We start from the raw sequence: 20,029 nt of genomic DNA, 5'->3' as shown, positions 1-20,029 counted from the left end.
TGCAGATAGCTTTTAGAAGATCAGATAGAAAGGTATGGAAATAATGAATGTGGTATTACAGTACGGTTAATCTGAACCATAAATATTTTAATTAGGTACCAGAAGAGAAGCTGCTCACAGCTTTTGTAGAAGCACAATGCCTCCTTTGAGCAAATAACCTTGTCTTGTGTAAAGAGGGTGGCCTAACATATGTTTGCGAACTGCAATTTTAGTGTGTTCAGAAGGTATTTCTATGTTATTGTTAGAAATAGTTTGATAAGGATGTGTTGTCTGAATGGCTGAAACACTCAAGTGAAGGTAATGGAACAGAAAAATCACTTCATAGATAGTTTACTTTCATGTATATCCTTGGTGTCTCTGTTATAAAAGGAAATTTTTGCTGGGGGCAAACTGAACTGTGTCAAAGTAATAATAAGCAAACTTCTCAAAATGCCAGCTTCTGCAAATCTCCAGTTAAATGCAGAGATAGTATGGTCCTAGAGAGACACAGGTGCAGAGGTGAGATAAAGATGCAAGGCGTGGGAAAATGATGAAATTAAAAACAATCTAGCTACATCAGCTCCCTTATAAACTCAAAATGTTGAACAAACTAAAATTTCAAGGAAATGTCCCCAATCCCTTTGAGCCTAGCGCTAGCAATGTTTTTCCCCATTTTCTTCATTTCTCTTCCTGATTTTATTTACACACAGTACAAAAATTGTGTTTGCCAGGTTGAAAAACAGAAGGGGTCGCAAGTCAGGGAGGAGGATATGGGATGGTCCTTGTGATGGTGGGGGAGGGAATAAATCAGAGCCTTGTTTCTGATTCTCATCTGTTCCATAAAATGGTCTTACAAACTCAATAATGTTTTAGATTGATGAGGGGATCAGGGAAAGGTTTAAGAATGCCTTCCCTGCATGTGTCTCATGTGGCAGTAAGAGTCAGTGAAACTGAATACACTAACAGCCTCTGATTTGAACACTACTGTTTTATATTGTGTACAGAGGGCAGGTAGCAATGGAAGCAATCTCATCTTTATAAGTCTCTAATACTGCCTTTTAAATAGCCGTGTGAATGTTAGCTGGTTACCAGCCACTAGAACCCCCTGCTGCTTCTGGGATTGCAGAGGGGAACAGCAAACTGAGTTTTGAGCTGCCAGCAATCCTCCTGAAGTCTCCACTGAACAGCAGGAGATTCTTGAGTGTAAGGTTAACAGGCATAATAGGAAACACACCTGATTCCCTAGGAGGCTGGAGATGTATAAACAAGGGGTAGCGAGGAAATGGGGCTCTGAAGCCTTGAAGAAGATGTATAGGCCTGCACCCCAGCTGGCTGTGAAACTGCATCTCTATGGAGAATAGTGATGGCTTGGGAAAAAAAATCTAAGAGAACTTGATGGAAGCCTGGACTTCCCTTTAATGAATGTAGATAGGACCGTTCCAGCCTCTTGGCCTAACACCCCACAGTATTAATTTATTTCTCAAGCTTAACAGCTGCCTCATCAGAATTTATCTTACAAAGTAATTTCTTAACCAACACTGGTCCTTTTCTCTTCTCGTGTTTGTTCTGTCATTAGAGGTTATTCTTTAGGGTTGTAAACAGAGAAGGTGAAATGTTTAAAATTATTTTATTGTTTGAAGGGAGGGGAGAGACTGAGAAAGAAGTTAGAAGATGTAAACAATGTTTATGATTCACCTACAGGAAAAGTTTCTTTTATGCCAGGCTGTTTGGTTGTCCTGCCCTGAACAGGGCTCTTTTATCTTAGCTTTCTGAATAGGATTGAGAATAATGTATTAGATATCTGGAGATCAAATTTTGTGTGAGCAGTAGGCACATTTTCTTTGTAGCTCCTTTGAGTGCAGTTGTGAGTATTGTAGCATGCATAGAGTGTTCAGCTCTGAAATGTAAGCTTGGGAAGGCAGATTTCAATGTATAACCTGTATTATAGTTTGTAGAGACTTCTATTTAGGTGCCTAGGTGATCATTCTCAAATATTCTTTCTTTTAAACAAAACCTGTTCCTATTTCCTTTGTGGAAAATTTATTTCTGACAGTTGGTAATTTTTTCCTAGATCTTCTCTGAGACATAATTGATTCTGTTTTCCTGAACCCACAATTTTATGTGGTTACATCTGTGTAAGAGCAATCTGCTATGGTTCAGAGAATTGGACTATTATGGACTTTTGTCTTTGTATTGCAATTATAAAGCTACTAACTTGATTTTAATAACATTTGCCTATAATGACTTATTAGATGCATGAAAGGAAAGCAGTGCAATTCTAAAACCACAAAATAATGCTGAAATATGCTCATGCATCTCTCCTGGATTATCAGCCACAAGGACAGCCAAAGTTTCTGCTTTGATTTTTGTAGATGTTGCATGAATCCTACATTTTAGAATTAAACTATATTTCCCATGTTGTATCAAGTTAGCATGTGTTTTTATATGTTTATGTGTAATTGTCTGTGTGCATATATGATTTCCTTTGTTAAGTGCAGTTTGTATGATTTTAAATTTTTTATGCTGTTGCTAATTTTTTTTAATTACTTAACAGACAGTCAGATAAGGTCCACCTTAGAAAATGTGGGTGTTCAGCTTCAAGCCTGTGATCAGGAACAAAGCAACTTGTAAGCTGAATATAGAACATGTATCTAAAGGTCTTGATTCAGCAAGTTGTTTAATGGCTAGTAGTCTAATTTTTTGTCTGCAATAGCTCATAATTTTTTTTGGAACTACTACAGAGGAGTTCCTGGCCAAGGGAGATTCATTTAGACATCATTTAGAAAGGCATGTGCTCATATAAACTCCTTTGAAGTGGACTTTGCTGCTTGTTTGGGACCTTTCTTAATGTCCTGTACATGGATACAACTTTTCCAGGTTGTTTGAACTTTAATAGTTTTCTTGAAATCCCTGGTTTATGTGAAAATAATTTTTTTTGGTCTGGTAGTTAATTGGCAAGCATCTATTAACAACTGAAAGATTTGCTGGCATTTTCAGCTGAAGGGCTGAGAGTTGGTTCAACTGTAAAAGTGCATTGCATGTACAGTAGAGAAATGCATTATAAATACAAGAGGATATTATAATAGAAATGTATGTTTACTGAGAAAACATAACAGGCAAATTTTCTTTCTGATGAGGGTAGGCTGTGTAGGACAGAAATTTATATTCTGACTGCATTTCTGATTCTAGTTACCTTCTCATCATGAGATTTCTAAAGATCTCATCATCACAGCAGTGTTTAGAGATGGATGAACAGAGATTGTAGTTTTTTCTAAAGGTGAAAGTGATTATTGTGTTCTCAGATTTGCAGACAGAAATATCTACTTCAACTGATGGTCACAGAAAACAGAAGTCCCACTTGTTTCCACATTAAAGCTTCCCGTGTTGTTAATCAGCATATAGGTTTTTCTCCTTGTTGTTGGTGACAAATTAATTTTCTTTTTAAGTGGATTGCTGAAGAATCTTAAGGCCATGCTATTAGAAAATATGACATAAAGACTCTCAAAACATCCTGAAATCTTTAACGTGTCCTTTTTTTTTTATTCAAAGGATGCTGTGACAATATGCACCCTTGGAATAGGAACTGCTTTTGGAGAGTCCATTCTGGATAACACTCCTCGCCATGCTACCATTGTTACCAGGGAATATAGTGAGCTCCTTCGAATTGAGCAGAAGGACTTCAAAGCACTTTGGGAGGTAAGTTCAGATTTATTTGCAGTTAATGCAGAAAAAAATTACTTAACCTTGAAAGTATTTGTAATATAGCATGAAGACATTTATACTATAAGCAAAGTATAATTTTTTTAAATTAGTTCAGAAAAAAAAGAAAGTTTTTACTTCTCTTTAGTGCTTCATATTATGTATGTTTACATACTCCTGTATTTCTTTCTTGTGGGCCTCTTGTAACAAAATAACTTAGGTGAAATTTCTGGTAAAATTTACTTGTATACTGCAGGTGTTGCTCTCTTAGCCTTAAACTTGCTTTTATTGGTAGCATTTATGAGGAAAGTCTGTTCTTATTATACTCTGAAATTTTAAATTATTCTCCTTTACTTCTGTCTCATCACCAGCTCTAAGAGGTTTAGAATTTGCAGATGAATCAAGATCACTTAAAAATTAACTTACTGATTACATGTGAATTCCCTTAAAACTTTCCTTTGTGGAGAACATACTGCTGAGGTTCTTCATTCTGTAATCTGTGTACTTTGGCATCCATGCAGAGAAGACTTCATTAACATGTTGCTGTGCAAAGTTACTGAGCTTGAATCTGCATTTTTGCAAGCATTACATTTGATTTGAAAAGTGTTGTGGGAATTGGAAGGCATCTTGTTGGCCTGGCCTACACCATTGCCAATTTGCACTGCTAGCTGGCTTGAAATGTGTAGGTGTTGGGCAGAGCTGCCAGATGGTGTGGGTGTCCTAAAGTTGCAGGTCTAGGGACACTAACTGTATTTAAGAAACAGGAGCTGGTTCTAACATTTTAGTTCAGCTTCTAACTAGAGATGGTTTTTGGTTTTTTTTTTCTTTCTCATTTCCTGACAAAGAGCAGTATTATACTCCAAATAATTGTCCTAAAGCAGTTCTAAAGTCAGTATCAGAAAAAAAGTCAAATCCACAGCTATCTACACTGATGGAGGAAACAGCACTTCCATCACCTGCTTACAAATATGTTACCTTGAGCATAGTTAATGGTGCAGCGAGACCAAGGCATGAGAGACCACTGTGTGAATGAAAGATGCTTGCCATTGAATGCTCTGACAATATCAGATATCATTCTTTGAATTGCATAGCCATGATTTGTACTGTTTTTTGGCAAGTTCTACACTAAAATAAAATGCTACTGAAGTTTTGCAGAAAATTTGAAGTATTTGACAAGGCAATATTTTTTTGCAGTTTACAGTTTTTTTTTCTCTGCAGCAGCTGCATTGTAGTTTTAAGCCTTGGCATTAAAAGATGAAATATGCCAGTGGTCTCATCTGTTTTAACATATGCAGCACTTGCCAGTAGTCAGAAATTTGATAATGTAGACAGTGCTTTATAAGATAATGATGGGGAGAATAAATCCAATTGTAGGTTTTCTGGTAACATTTTTTTAAAAATTCATTTTTAATTGGTATAAGCACAGTCATTTCTGCCATGCATATGAATTTCCTGCTAAGCATTCAGAGATTGTTGTTCTCTTATCAGGATTATTGGGGGTGTGGAGGTTTCCTTTTAAAAATTTTCAACCTTATAACATATTGAAAGTTGTTTTAAAACAAAAAATTCAACAACATTTGCTCTTTAATCACTAATACAGCTTTGTTTCTAGCACTTTTGATGATTTTGCAGAGTTTTTTGATGAGAGATGCTTTTGGGAAAGGTCACGTGTGTTAGAAGTACTGGAGGCAGCTTTAGCACACATCTTGCGTGTTGCAGCTTTTATGAAATCGGGCTGTAGAACAGGTCACAAATGCTGCAAGTGTCAGTCACACACCACAGTTTAGATTTGTGGCAGTTCTTTGCCTTTTGTGCCCTTTTACAGTGAACTTTTGATATATTTTGGTGTGCTTTCTTTCAAGAAGGCTATCTCTGTGCTCTCAGTGAGTGGAAAATTGTTCCATGAAATACAGCTTTGCTGGTTGGTCTCAGATATAATAAAGTTGTTCATTTTTTCAAGATAATATTTATTTCCTTGCAATCTGCTAATCACAGACTCTGCATAACCTGCAGCTGTGTGATAAACAGAGAACGTTTAGAATGGACAGAAAATTATGTAAGAAAATTTTGCCAAAATATACTAGCAACAGCACCAGTAGTATATTGTTATTAATATTATTGTTACCTGAAGAAAAGTAATTAATTTTCTAAAGGGAGACTTTTAAAATATTTTGGTTGCTGTGTTGCTCTTTCTGCCTTATCCTGAGATTCATATATCTTTGCTGTGACAAAGTCTGTATGGGGAAACTGTTACTGTTACATGCCATTCAGATTTTAATTGTGTTTAATGAAGACCCACACAGATCACAGATATTTCATGTGTATGGTACCCTGGAAAAATGGGGAAAGGCAACAATGTCAGTTCATTACAGTCCAGATATTGTAAAAGCTAAAATCTACTGCATGCAAGTTCAGCTCTCCACATAATGAGAATTTAATTAATGACAGAAGTCATTTATTCAGAAGAAAATGTTGAATAATTCCAAAATAATGCAATACTGTATTATAAGAACAACCTAAATAAATTGTAGGGTTACAATTCTTAAAATGGTTACTGATTTTATGTATGTAGGATTTTTATGATTAATAATGCAAGTGCAAAAATACATTTTATATATTATTTTTTCATTTGTTTGCTTTTCCCCAGGAAATTCATTTTTGGGGAAATTAACTTTATTTCCTTGTTTTGAGGGAAAGAACAAGTCAAAACTCCAATAACCAAATAAAGATTTTTGGCCTACAGAGCAAAGAAAATCAATACTGCAATTCTAAATATTTTTTCTTATTTTTAGATTGTGAATGTAATCTTGGAAAATGAACCAACAGAAATTGATTCAATATTGACTTTAATTTACTGTGCAACTAATCTGAAATGCTAGGACTAAAAGCTATGAACTATCTTTCTTAACAGTAAAAGTTTGTTAATACTGAAACCTACTGATGAAGTTCACATTTAGTTTTATACCTCAAGTCTGTGCAGTTCTTGGAAAGACAGGTACATATCCGTTTATGCTGGCTATGAAACTTTCAGTATATATCCTGGAACTAGATTTTAGGAGAGAGAAAGATTATCCATTTTAATTATTTCTAAGTTTAGAAAGAATTTTCAGAATCTCTGAAACTTCATATTGTGAATTTGCAGACTTTTCTGATTTTTGTTTAAATTGAAAAGTAACTTACCCTGTACAAGCTGTATTGCTCTAAGAAGCAATTGTATTGGTAGAATGATTCTCAGATTAGATAAATTTTATTGATGTATTTAATGCACAATATACAGCAAAGGTATTAATTTCTGTGCATACTCTTGTAGTTGGGTCTATACCTGAACGAAACACACAGCTGATACTAAACTGACTTCTTCCTTTTTTTATCAGTATTAATCTGTCAGTTTTATAAATTTAAATATTCTTTGAGGAAAAGATAGGATATTCTTTATCAAAAATGCTCAAGATGCCTTCTTTAATACATGCAGCCTCATATTCAGTCACCCCCTTAAGTACAGAAGGATTTTCTATGACCTTCATTTCTATCAGCTGGGGAATGCTGGTCAAAACAAACGACATTGTCCTGATAACAACAATTACCAGTTAAAATGGGCCAGTCTTTTCTCTAATGACTATGTCTGTTGAAGTAGCATCCTGTTGGGGAACATCTGTTGATCTTCTCTGCTTACTCATCCTTGGAGACTCGTTGTCTATCAACGCTGTTGCAATGGATTAAAGATGATGAAATCTCACACTGGATTCTCGCACAGCTGAATACTGTTCCCTGATGAAGGACCAGTAGGTTGTGGGAATCACTGGTGATGTTCCTTTGTGCACTGATTGTCCCTGGCTTTGGTGTCTGAGGAGCACTAACAAACATGAAAAAAGTAATTCATTACTGTTATAACACTGTAGACTTCCAAGGTGCCCTGTGAATCTATAGGAAAAAATACTGTTTGTGTTGATAAGAGCTTGCTTTCCTTCCTTAGCATGTGTAAGTGTGATTGTGGTGCTAGCTATCTTGCCCAAAAAAACTATTTCAAAGCACAAAGGAAAATACATCCAAAAATAAACATGAAAGCAAAAGGCTACACATGAGGAGCTCTGTTCACGCACATCCTCTTGGGTCACTACCTTGCTCCACCCCTAATAACTGGATTCTTTTAAACAGAGTGGGAGGGAAATGAATGCATTTGAGCAGTGTGATCATGCCAGAAGTTCTCCATAGTTCATCCTCAAGCTTTGTCCTTTCATGCAGTTGCAAACTGATTCAAATGCAGACAGGAAGGGAGTGAATCTGCTGAGAGGTGACTTATTTTTAGAGGTCTTTCCTACCACAGTGTATTACTCAGCCTTCCTTGGATAACATACAAATAACCAATTTCCTTTTGTGTGGAATAAGATTGTGTTAGAAGTTACTGAACATGCCTTGAGAAACACTTGAGTAAATGAAGAACTGCTATTACTTCTGTATGCAGTAACTTTGGAGAAAGAGAGACTTGGCCCCTGTAAGGTCAGAATGAATTTTTTCTTAAATTCATATTCAGCAGCACTTACACATCTTGTAAACTGATAAACTGTAGTGTAATTTGCTTCCTGCTTTCATCCATTTGACATTAATGAGTAGCCCTCAGCAGACTGAACTGCTCTGTAATGATAGCTTTGGGAGAAGCAGCTTTCTTACTGCCTCTGTTTTCTGAGCACTGTGAGCACTAGGTTTTAATGAGCTAGTTTAAAGCTAGATTTGTCAGAACAGAAGTTCTACACACTGTTTCATTGGAATGCCCTGTGGGAAGTACATGTATGAAAGGGTGTGCTGTAGCAGTGTTCTGTGGGGTTTCTGAATAAGGCTTAAGTTCATCACAATTGGGACTACAGCTCTCCTTGTATTTGTATGGAATATCAGTTTGTCACTTTAAGGTGTATCTAATCACACCTCTCATATCAAGGTATAATATCATCTTATGCCTCATTTTATACCCTGGGATTATGGCAGTAGGAATTACAAAGGCGCTGTAAAAATACACTAATGAAAATAAACATGGAAGGATTTTGCTTTGTTTTTATCCATTTGGTCATATTGTAAGTGCATTATTTATCAAAGGATGTTACTGCATCTCATGTGGTATTTTGCAGGGTAATGCAGTAGGCAGCATTTCAGAGAGGCAGCCTTTTCCTTGTCTTAGGCTGCTGGAAAATACATGTTGCATTGTTACTTGAGAATGTTTTTGCTTCTTTCTCTAGTAGACTCCTGAACACTTTAACATGTTTAAGGAGTGTTAGGAATCTCACGTAAATGTCAGTACTTTCTAATACACCTTTTCACCAATGAGTATTCCATACCAGAAATTCTTTCCAGTTCATTTGAGTGAGAGATTAAATTTGATCTGAGAAATGAAATATTGGAAGGGGGGAATCAAAGAAAAAATCAGATTCATGTCCAGCCCCTAAACTATCAGCTTGATTTATGGTGTACTGCTCTGCCCATTTATTGCCCAGTAATCAATTGCAGAAGTCTCTGCTCTGATTTACTGATTTCCCATAGGCAAACATAGTAGAGGTATAAAACTATAGTTAATAAAATACAGAATATTTAGCTTTGCAGGATGGGTGATCATGTGTTTTAAAATAGTGAAGTGCTTGGAGACTCACAAAAGTATAAAAAGATGGTCATGGAACACGCGGCTGTCTTTACCCGCTTCATGTCCCTCTCTCTATTGACTGCTCAAATGATTCCTTGATGATTTGTCTCTCTAATGGGATTTTATTTGAGAAACGTAAAAGTGATCAAATTGTGGTAGCCTGCATTTTCAATGTAGCTGGAATACTGTGTTCACCAACCTCCCAAATAGCCATCTTGTCAGAATAATAACATTATTCCATGTTATCAGACACAGAATACAGCACAGAAGGGAGAGGTGGAAGGACCCAAGTGTGTGGAATCTGTTGCCTTATGCTGTCTGCAAATCTTCAGCTGATAACCGATTCAAATTCTTATGCAAAGACACAGAGCTAGTGTGAGAGACATTGAAAACTGAAGTGATGGTAGGCAATTTTTTTTCCCTATAGGAACACATGGAAGGAGGAGGAATATAAAAAAATCCCTGTGCCCAGTTTTAGAATATGACAGTAAACACAGAATTGACTAGATGTGAGCAAAGCTTTGAAAATAGATAACATCCCACCATCATACCTTCTGTGTTAATACCAGGAAAGCATGCAAGTGAGTAGCAGGGAAAGATTCCAGAGTTGTTATTATACCAAGAAGAAGTGCCAGATAGCGCTCCCAGTGTTGCTGGTATGAATTGAACATATTTCAAGTGAATACAACACAACTGATTTAATGCACGTGGAGCCCCATAGGAGCAGATTCTGGCCTTTAGTGCTGCTGTTACATTGGTTTTGATCATCTTTTTAATATGCTTTTAGTTTTTCTTCCTCTTGTTCTGCTTTGTCAGACATTTCTAATTTTAATGAGTGATGCTCTGTCTAATATTTAAAATCTGTCTAAATCTATTAAGATTTAAATGAGCATGAAACAGCATTTAACCCTCAGTAGCCAAACATGTATCAGAACCAGCCATGTTTGTCAGCATAGCAACACGGTGACTGCTGCTTTCATTTGGTTGTATTAATCACTTCATATTTTAAGAACAGATGCAGATTTTGTGAACACTGTTTATGACAGTGTGTCTCCTAAGGAAACCTTCCTGGCCACTGGCAGTGGAAAAGCTTATCTAGGAACAAGATTCTTCACTTCAGTAATGCAGCTTTTGTCTTTGTGTGATATGTACTGATGAAAGTGTACAAGTGTTTTGGTAGAGTCTTGCTATGATAAATCCTTTGCTAGATAATGGCATTGTGACTGAAAAATTCATAACCGATAGTTGTCTGCTCTATTTCAGATAATTTATGCCATTATTATGATATTTGATGTTGTCAGTGAGGCAGAATTCTTGCAGAAGATCAGTTAGTTTTAACTCTGAGTGTCCCTTTCTTTGTTGCTATCCTTGGTTTAAGGTGACAGTCAGTGGCACTTCAGACTGAAGTGCCCTTAAGCAACTGAAAATACTGAAAAATAACAGGCTGATTGAAAGGGCCTGATCCTTCCTTGTGTCTCTCTGTAGCAGACCTTCCTGGTGCATGTTCTCGTGTGTCATCCCTACATCTGATTTGCATGTCAGTCTCATGGTTTATTCTGAATCTATTTCAAAAGCAACATTTTGTGTCTCTGTCACTGATCACTGTGCAGAGGTGGAATAGGACTGTGTAGATGTGATTTCTCTTAAACCATCCTACCATGTAATTTCTCTTAGGTGCTGTTCTGTATCACTGTAATATTGACCATCAGCTTGAACCCCCTGTTGAATCCTGTTATACCAGGCACTGTGCAAAAATATATTGTCATTCCTATTTATACTCCCTAGAAATGTTTATATGTTCATTAGCACTTCAAAAGGTCTTAAATAGTATTGCAGAAACTTGACTTACTTGAGGTCACTTCTTGGAGAAAAAAGTATGGAAACATCCAGAAAGTATGTCAGTCACCCTGTTAAGTAATGCTTTTATTGGTTTTCTCATATTTTATCATGGTTAGAGGTAAAGTTGAAAAATACAAACTCATCCGATTTCCAAGAAAATAAAGTATTTTGATTAATTCTTAAAATATTTAAATTATAGAAGAACATCTGACAAACTGAAATGTATACACTTAAAGTCTGCAGATGTTTTTCAGGCTGCAATTTTTCTTGGAAGCTTTACTGCCAAACTTGCACTTTCTATAACCAGCTTTTTTCATTAGCAAAGAAAGTGCTTTTCATCCTCAGCAGATTGTATTATTAAATGTGGTATCTCTAAGCATGATGTGCTAAATGGCAAAAACATATATTACAAAACACAACTGGGAGCTTATGAATATTATTTCAGGACACAAACTTCTGGTCTTTCATTAGTTCATTTTTATTAAGTAAAAATGTCTTCCAGAAGAATCGTAACATTTGAAGCTTATAAAATAGATTCTGGCTTTTTCCCCAGATGTACTTTTTACTATCAAATATGTTTCTCATTCTTCTCTGTCACAGAGAGAAAAAAAAGCCTAACAGAATTATGTTTTTTCAGATACGTGTGCATATATAATCTGCTATCTATCTAATATGTATTGTGTGTGTATATGCTACAAGGCAAATTTAGATTTGCCTTGTCAAACAACTGTGTCAGATTGCCTGGAGCTTTGGTTCTAGCTGCGTTTGTGATTGGCAGTGTCCTTCCCTGCCGTAAGTGGATACCAAAGTGATCAACTGCATAGGGCTTTGCTTACACTTCTCAACTTCTGGATTTAACACAGACCATCCTTAACTGTGGGGTCATATTTGAATGGGTGATTTCAGAGGTCGACCCTTTCTGATCTTCTGGTTGGTGTTACCATCTCAGTCCTTTGTCTCCTTTCAGATGAGTTGTACTTTTTTTTCGTTACACAAGAGGTTTATCTATTATTACTGTCTCCAGGTTATTGAGAAAATAGTAAGCCCTTAGAAGCTTGAGTTTTTTGTTGCTTTACCGCAGTTGATACAGTGGTGTTTTCCTCCAAGGCATTGCTGTAGAGAGTGCGTGCTTGCATTCTGCATTTGAATGGGTGCTTTCTGTTTGTACAATATAATAGGTGAGGCAAATGATATGGTACCATTTCTTGGATCAATGGATATGTTTTAATATTGACATTTTAAAAATCCATTAGCTTAACCCTGCCAGCATTAAAAAAATTTAGAGATCTTTAACAATGGGATCTGTGGCAGTGGAAGATCTTAAACAGATTAACGCAAGCTGAAATCTAGGCTGTTGCATTGTAATATGTATTGTTACTTTTTATTCCCAGAGTCTGGTGTAGTTACAAAATATTTTGTAAAAATACAGTAAAAATGTTCACTTTCATGTAGCAAGAATAATGAAACATACAAGTCCTATATAGTTGAATGTAAATTCTTCTCTTCTTAAGTAAGTACTCCCTTGAATGGGCATTCAGCAACTTAAAACAAGCTAAACCTCAGACATTATGAATTGTTTAGGCATATGGATTAATAAATGGGTTCAGAAGAAGAGTGCTCTTTGCTTGCATTAGATAGTACAGTTCTCATGGATATCTTTTCCTGGTCATAATCAGAGTTCAGTGATTATTAGAAATCTTAGCCTGGTTCCTCCTCACTTTTCATCCATGGTGAAACACTACCATATTGAAATCTATGAGCATTGTGAGATTTCAACCCAGGTAATTACTAATTACTTTTTTCTCCTTGTATAATAAGCAGCACAGGCTGGTGGCAGTAGGTTTCAATTCTCTTTAGCTTTATCCCTTCTGTAACAGTTTCTACCCACTGACACAGCTGATACAATGTGAGAGCAAGAGGCTGGAATCACTCAAATTATTTTGTGGCTAAGTAGTTCAGGGGTGCTTAACAAAATGGTCAGCCCAATAATTGTACTGAGGCAAATCATATCAAAGCCTTACGAACTCTAGGCATCCCTGAGGTACGCCTAAAAAGGAAGATATAGAAAACTAAGACCTAAATGTGGAGTATCTCTCCTATGGCAGGGAATAAGAATTACAGGGCTCAGCCTGTCATCTGTGCTGATTATGGCCAGTCCCAGATATCAAGAAAAGAAGGAGGTTTCAAAACCCCCAAATAGTCCACGTGCTTGCTCTTGAACCAATCCTCATTTCAATGAGTAGTAAAACTCTGCAGTTACAGTTCTCAGAGTTAGTGAGTATTGCTCAAATTCTATTAGTTCAGTGAGCTACAAAATTCCTAGAAATCTGTTCACTAGCAATGTGAAAGGGCCTGCTGACCCTCAGAAATGTTTAAATCTCAAGGGGATTTATGGAAGCAAGTCTGCTTATGGATAAGATTTTTTCTTTTTGTGAATGGTTGTTTATGCCACAAATACGCAAGAACACCACCTAAGATGTGCTGCCTTTTAAGACGTGTTCCATGTATTTCTGAACTGTGTCATAAATTAGGTGTTCACAAAATTTGAGTTTTCATCTAGTATTTCTGTTATGGGCTGTTGTTGAAATCAGTGGTTTAGCAGAATACATGGATTCATACCATCAGTCTGGTGTAGTGCTTAAGGCTCAGTTTCTTTATTCTTTATCCCATGCCTGATTAGATAAGACCATTAGTGTGTATTTCCTCTGAACTCTGCTTAAAATACTTTCTCAGTTAAGTCCCAAGTGAAGAAACTGAAAGAAAGCTGAAACTCACAAATAAAAGTTTATACCCTAAATATCTTCTGAATGAACTTTACTACTCTTAATTTCAAATTAAATTGATAAAACACTCTTTTCTTTCTAGATGCTGTACATAGCTCTAAGCCAGGCTTATATAACAGTTGTTTGAGGGTGATAAATAATAAGCATTTAAAGTGAAACCTTGCCATCCTGCATTTAGTACTTACTGATACAGTTCAGCTTGCTTACATTTTAACCTCTGACCATTTCCTGAGTAATTTCTGTTTAATTTTGCATACCACCACTCTCTTGACCTTTGAAAATATCTTTTCTGATGACCAGTGCAAACCATTTTCTTGAAGTATTAACCAAAATAGACAAACTATTCTGTTAATTCCCACAGAACCTTATCTACATATTCCTGAGTGCAGGTTTGTGGAATCAGGTCCAATATAGTAGTTTTGCTTTAGCATAAAAAAATATGCATTGCAATATGATTTTCGTGTGACCTAGTCTTTGAGAAACTGAGTCCTTCAAAGAAGTCATGCTGTTCTGAAAGGACTTGTTATAAAGGAACTTGTTTGAGTAACTTAGTCTTTTATGCTTGATTCTCTCTGGGGATGATGCTGGAGACTCTCAGTACAATTAAGGAAAGATTAAAAGCTCAGTACAGACTTATTTTCTCTTTTCTTCCTTTCTGCCAACACCCTTCAAGCGCCTGTATCCTCTCTAGAAGCATGAAACATTTTTCAAATGCCTTTTTTCTTTCTGCCATCATTTCTCAGACAGCTTTCTGGTATCTGTCTCTTCTACAGATTGATTAATATGGTTTCTCTTTATACGTTTGTCACTTCTGTTCCTGCTAGCATTTAATGGAACCTTTGTTGATCTCCGCTTAAGGTTTTATTGTGTATTTCTCCTTAGGTTTATCTGTGACATTTAGATTTTACTAGATAACCATCAATCATGAAGAAGTTAGGAAATAATTCTTGTGCTGTTGAAGGTGGTGAGAATTATGCCATCACTTAGTATTTCTTAGCACATTGCTCTGCAGAGCTAAGGGAGTGAAATGTAGTAAAAGTGTGGACAATTAAGCAGATATATCTGAATACACTGATGCAGTAGCAGAATTGATTACTGTACCCATTTTACATAATGAGTTATCAAGGAAGAGCTACACTTTAATCTGAGCATATAATAGCTGGGGCATTTACTTGTGCTGTTGCTGTGGTATGGTTGAAAGATTATATGATTTGAGATTACAATAGAAATTCACATCAAAACTTTCATTTTTGTTTCTGTCTGATGTATTTACATACATCTGCCAGATGGAGTTGCCTTATAGAGGGTGTTACCTGCATCTGACCTCATATACAAAAAGTACTTGGTATAATTTTATTCTAAGAGACAGACTTTTCCTATTTTAACAAGAGAATGTGGGTTTTTCTGCCTTTTAACCTTTCTGAAGATCTACTTGGTATTTGACTTCAAAGGCTGATACATGCTACCAATCAGCCCATAAGTATTGATGCTTGAGTGGATTGTTGTCAACTTTGCACATTAAAGTTGTGGGAAGGTGTGAGGCAATGAAAGTACTGAAAATGCTTCAAGCTCTAGCAATGGTAGGAATGCATATTTTCCTACCACAAGAATTCTATAAGACATTGATTTTACTTGGTCATCCATACTGTTAATCCGAGTATCATTACAAAATGGTAGGTGAATTTCCTTTCCTGGCATCCATTAAATGGACAAAGTCTTTGAGTAAGAATTGAGTTAATTTTTATTGAATAAAATGTAATGAATGGTTGTGGTATCCTGAAGCAGACCACGAGTTATATTTTCTCTTCTTCTTTAACAAAATAATTCATACTACTCATATGAAGTTTCTGCTTTTTAGTGTGGGAATAAACAACTCACAAAAACCAATCTGTGAAACTGTTCTGTAGCAAGTAGCTGCTGCAGGGAGATGGAGAGGTACTTTATATTTGCCTGCTGCCCTGGGACAGAATAATGGCAAAGCTCACCTTCTATGGTAGTATGTATGTGTAAATACAATATCAAATGTCTAGAAAGAAATAGATACTTGACTGTGATTGACTGTTTATTCTTTCTTGTCCCCAGCTAAAGCAAAGCATTAGCACGTTTATTCTGTCTTCACCAGTTAACGTTTCTGTTGATTTTTCCTGTATCCTGAAGTATATCTTTATTGCTAAAACACTTACTTTAGTCTACCTATGCATATCTTCATTATCTGATAATGCTGTTGCCACATATATAAATGAAAATTATTATTCCAAAGAATACAGAGGGAAGAAAGAATTCTTTCTTTGAAAGTTGTTAAAGTAATAATGAATGCTATCTTTATATTAGATGTGTTCTTTTTAAATGAACATTTTTGAATGGCTTGTTTGTCGTGAGTAGGATTTGCTAAAGAGATGCCTTGTGACTGTCCCCAAGATTGATATGCTCAGTGTGATGAAAATAAATAGAAACATATATCGAAGTTTTGATACTATAGAAAGAACATTTCTTAATATTGCTACTTTTATTTTCAAACTGCTGCATTACTGGTCATGAATGTGCCGCCTTCTTTAGTAGGTCCTTTATCTTGTCATTTTTACTGCCACAGCAGTGCTTGTCTATTTACATTAGGCATTACTCACAGACTGCTGCATAACAAAACTGGGGGGAAGATATTCTTATTTTGTTAGATTCTCTTCACAGTGAGAGAACAGCAGCATGGATTAAGTATTTGGAAACTTAAAACAGGATGGCAGGGTTCCAGTAAGTGTTGTTTACTCTTTTGTTTTAAGTGAAACCAGTCTAATTACACTAATTTCATTGCAATAATGGACAGTAGAATTTGCTGTGCCTGTGGCAAAATGTTCCATGTACTTTGTCTTCTGTGTCTTGCTATGACCAGTACCTGCTTTTTCAGACAATACTGTAGAAAAACCTTCAAACTGTTTATGTACTGTAAAAATGGAGGGTGACAGTATTGTGTACTGTGTAAATAAAAGCCCTTCATGCTTCAACCCCATCAGTCTTCAAGGGTAGGACTAGTTCTGTCCCTTCTTTTGGAAGTGAAATGATGTCTTTATTTAAAGAGATCTTTATTTCCATTTCTCTGATTTCATTTGCTCTCTCCATCACTCCACCGAAGAGCTATTGATCTGTGTTGTATGCTCTGTAAAGTTTTGTCTTTGCACATTTTAAATATCCATGCCAAATGGCTTGTGAATCGGTGCCACTTTTAGAGAGACATTCCACGGCCAAGTGCATCACATGCTACTAACAAATTTATTCTGAGTTCCCCTCCAGAATTTGTTTTCAGAGTTCATTCTTTGGTTCTTTTGTGAACCGCTTTCATGTCCTTTGGATGATTTCTCTCTGTTGTCAATATTTATATCCATCCCCGTTTGCACACTGTGGTCATGTCTATGTTTTGCCATAATTAAAAGAAAAAAAAAATCACCTGACTATTCTTAAATTACCTGAAATGCCATCATGCTTCTTTGTATGAGCTCTCTGGAACACAGAATTTTATGACCCTGTCTTTCGTATGTGTCCGGAACATACCTAATCCGATGTTTACTATCAGTTTTACATGCTAGCATTTGATAATTGTTGAGAAAAGAGCATTTTGCCATTGTAGGAAAACTGTCACTAGTTAAGCTCACATAGATACCTGTACAGAAGTAGAAATGATGACAGTGGAAGGCATACTGTTGTATACTCCAAGTTCAGGATTATTGCTTCTTAGACTTTGCTCAGTCACTAGCTCTATGCAAATGATGTCTCCATTGAATTTTTCCAAATGTATCTTTTCCTCAGCATTGCTTATTCCCTAGAGACTTACATATTACATTTATTTTTTGTCCATTTTTTTGTCTTCTCCTTCTCCAGTTTTTCATGTTATCAAGTTGTTTGTTCTCTCTTTGAGATTATGAATAAAAAGAAAAAGAAAACCAGAACCCAGCCCTTTCGCACTTTCTTTAGATGCCACCTTTTTATGTGTTGCCATGTTTCATTATCTTTTGTTTGCAGTCATTTGGCTAATTGTTAATTTTCATGACACTGCTTCTACCCAAGGCATTTTCAAAGGAGCTATGACTATTAAATATTTTACTGATACCCAGATAGGTGACAGCTACTACATTTCTTTCTTCGTCTACTTCATTGATTAAAAGAAAATAAACCAACAGCAACCCACATAACCGTATTTAAAGCCTCCAACTTTGGTTAAGTCAATTTTTCTGCTTTGCAGATTTGTTTCTCTTAACTATAAGTGAGGGCTGTCTGATCTTAGAGTAGTGATATTTACTGCTTCAGTCTTGAAGAATAATTTCCAAGCATTTTTTGTTTTTTGTTAATTTTAAGGAACCTTACTACATGGTGCTATATACAGCCTGATCTGAAGTGGTTAGTGGCGTCCATGTGCATTGGATGGAAAAGAATGGAAAATTACTGCAGTTCTAGTATTGTAAAGGTTTACAGAATCAGTTGGGAAAAGTCACTCTCAAATGAAAGAAGGAAAAGTGTTTTAGAAAATAACGTATTGGCAAGAATATATAATTCCATTTATTTTTCTGTTTTACCTGTTTTCCGTTCTTTGGCACATCTACTAATACTTAAATTAATGAAAATTAAAGTTTTTCTTGGCACTGCCTCACAATGACCTCTTAGCATGATTACTGTTCTGCTACATTTGCCCCTCTATCAATGTGTACGTCATTAAGTAAATAAAACCCATAAATTGTGAATGATCTCTTGTCTCAGTGAACACTGTTGATGACTGCATTCTGATAAAGTATAAATTTCCACATGTTGCAGATGTGTTTTGGTGTTTGTGGAATATCCCTTTGTGCCTATGTTGGAAGAAAGCATGAGGGGGAAGGAGTGACCCAAAATTCACCTCTAGCTTCACCTTTTTGCTTCATGTCACATCTTGTTTTCCAGTCAAAAGTTGGCTGGCTGTTTAGCAGCAGTCAATCAAGTTCAGGAAAATAAAGCACAAATATAGTAATTATACGCTGCATTCTACAGAAGCTGCAACATTCAAAGCATGTGCATTTCATTTCAATGACCAATAGAAATTATTTCCACTCTCCTTCTGCGCAGAATTTCTGTAAATATTGAAGTGAAAGTATACAACTTCATTTTGTCTTCAGAATAAAATTGCTCATCAAAAGTTGGATCATTAATCTTATGCTTCTCCCTGAGACATGGCTGAAGCAAATAACTCTTGATTCTGTGTCCTTCCGTCAACAAACCTGATTCTTGTTGGCCCTCCTGACTGTTACTTATGTTCTCACAGTGTCTGATCTCCAAAATGCAGTAACACTCAACAACCATAGCTTACTTTTCAGTAACATTTTAGTGCCGTGTCCATCTCCTCTTTACAATCTTGACTTCTTACTAGTGTGTGATTGCCATTTTTCCTTTTGCTGCACAATTCTTGAAGAAAACTGCCGTATGCAAATCTTACTGATTGAGATTAGAGGGTGCTGGTAGGAACCTGAAACTTACAGAAACTTTTCTGCGTAAAAGAGTGAAAAAAAAACATTGAGTATCACGCCTTGCAATTAAATCCACGGTTGTTAAAAACAAAAAAAAAAGTGGAAAGAATACCCATTGGAAAGAAACAGTATACCTGTCATGTCTGGATTTACTTATTCCAAACTTAGTTGCAGGTGAAGAAAGTTATTATACCTAAGGTACAACTCACGGCAATTGATCTCTGGATAAGAAACCTATCCCACATTCAGTGTATGAAATGTTACCTCTTTACCTAGGGTATCTGTCTCCATTTGCTAAAACTATTTTTCCCTGTTCTCTTTACCCTAGTTGGATTTTGGCCTCTTACATTTTTTAAGTGATGTCTAACATGTCTTACAGTGGCCTTTACACATGGGGTCTCTGAAGCTAAACATCTTTTTGTGGGGCCATATCTGTCCACTGGGCAGATACACCATTATCAAATGAGGAAGCTAATTCATCTGTCTGGGGTTGAAGGCTGTAAAGCTAATTTTATATCTCTTGGTTTTTAAATATACATTTAATGATAGATTCAGTGTGCCAGAGATTCTTTAAGGGAAAGTAAGGAATAAAACACTTACACTATTACATTGCCACGCAGTAA

General features: G+C 36.1%; 1 protein-coding gene across 1 annotated transcript in view; it reads left to right on the top strand.

Moving 5' to 3' along the window:
• RAPGEF4 (Rap guanine nucleotide exchange factor 4) overlaps nucleotides 1-20,029 on the top strand; it is a 156,704-nt gene that overhangs the window by 18,749 nt on the left and 117,926 nt on the right. The window contains exon 4 of the mRNA XM_069020648.1: nucleotides 3,529-3,675. Coding sequence (XP_068876749.1) covers nucleotides 3,529-3,675 — 147 coding nt within the window. The remainder of the gene's footprint in view (nucleotides 1-3,528; nucleotides 3,676-20,029) is intronic.

This window comes from Aphelocoma coerulescens, chromosome 7 (assembly GCF_041296385.1).
Source record: "Aphelocoma coerulescens isolate FSJ_1873_10779 chromosome 7, UR_Acoe_1.0, whole genome shotgun sequence".
Lineage (NCBI taxonomy): Eukaryota > Metazoa > Chordata > Aves > Passeriformes > Corvidae > Aphelocoma > Aphelocoma coerulescens.
This window is presented reverse-complemented; position numbering and strand designations above follow the sequence as displayed.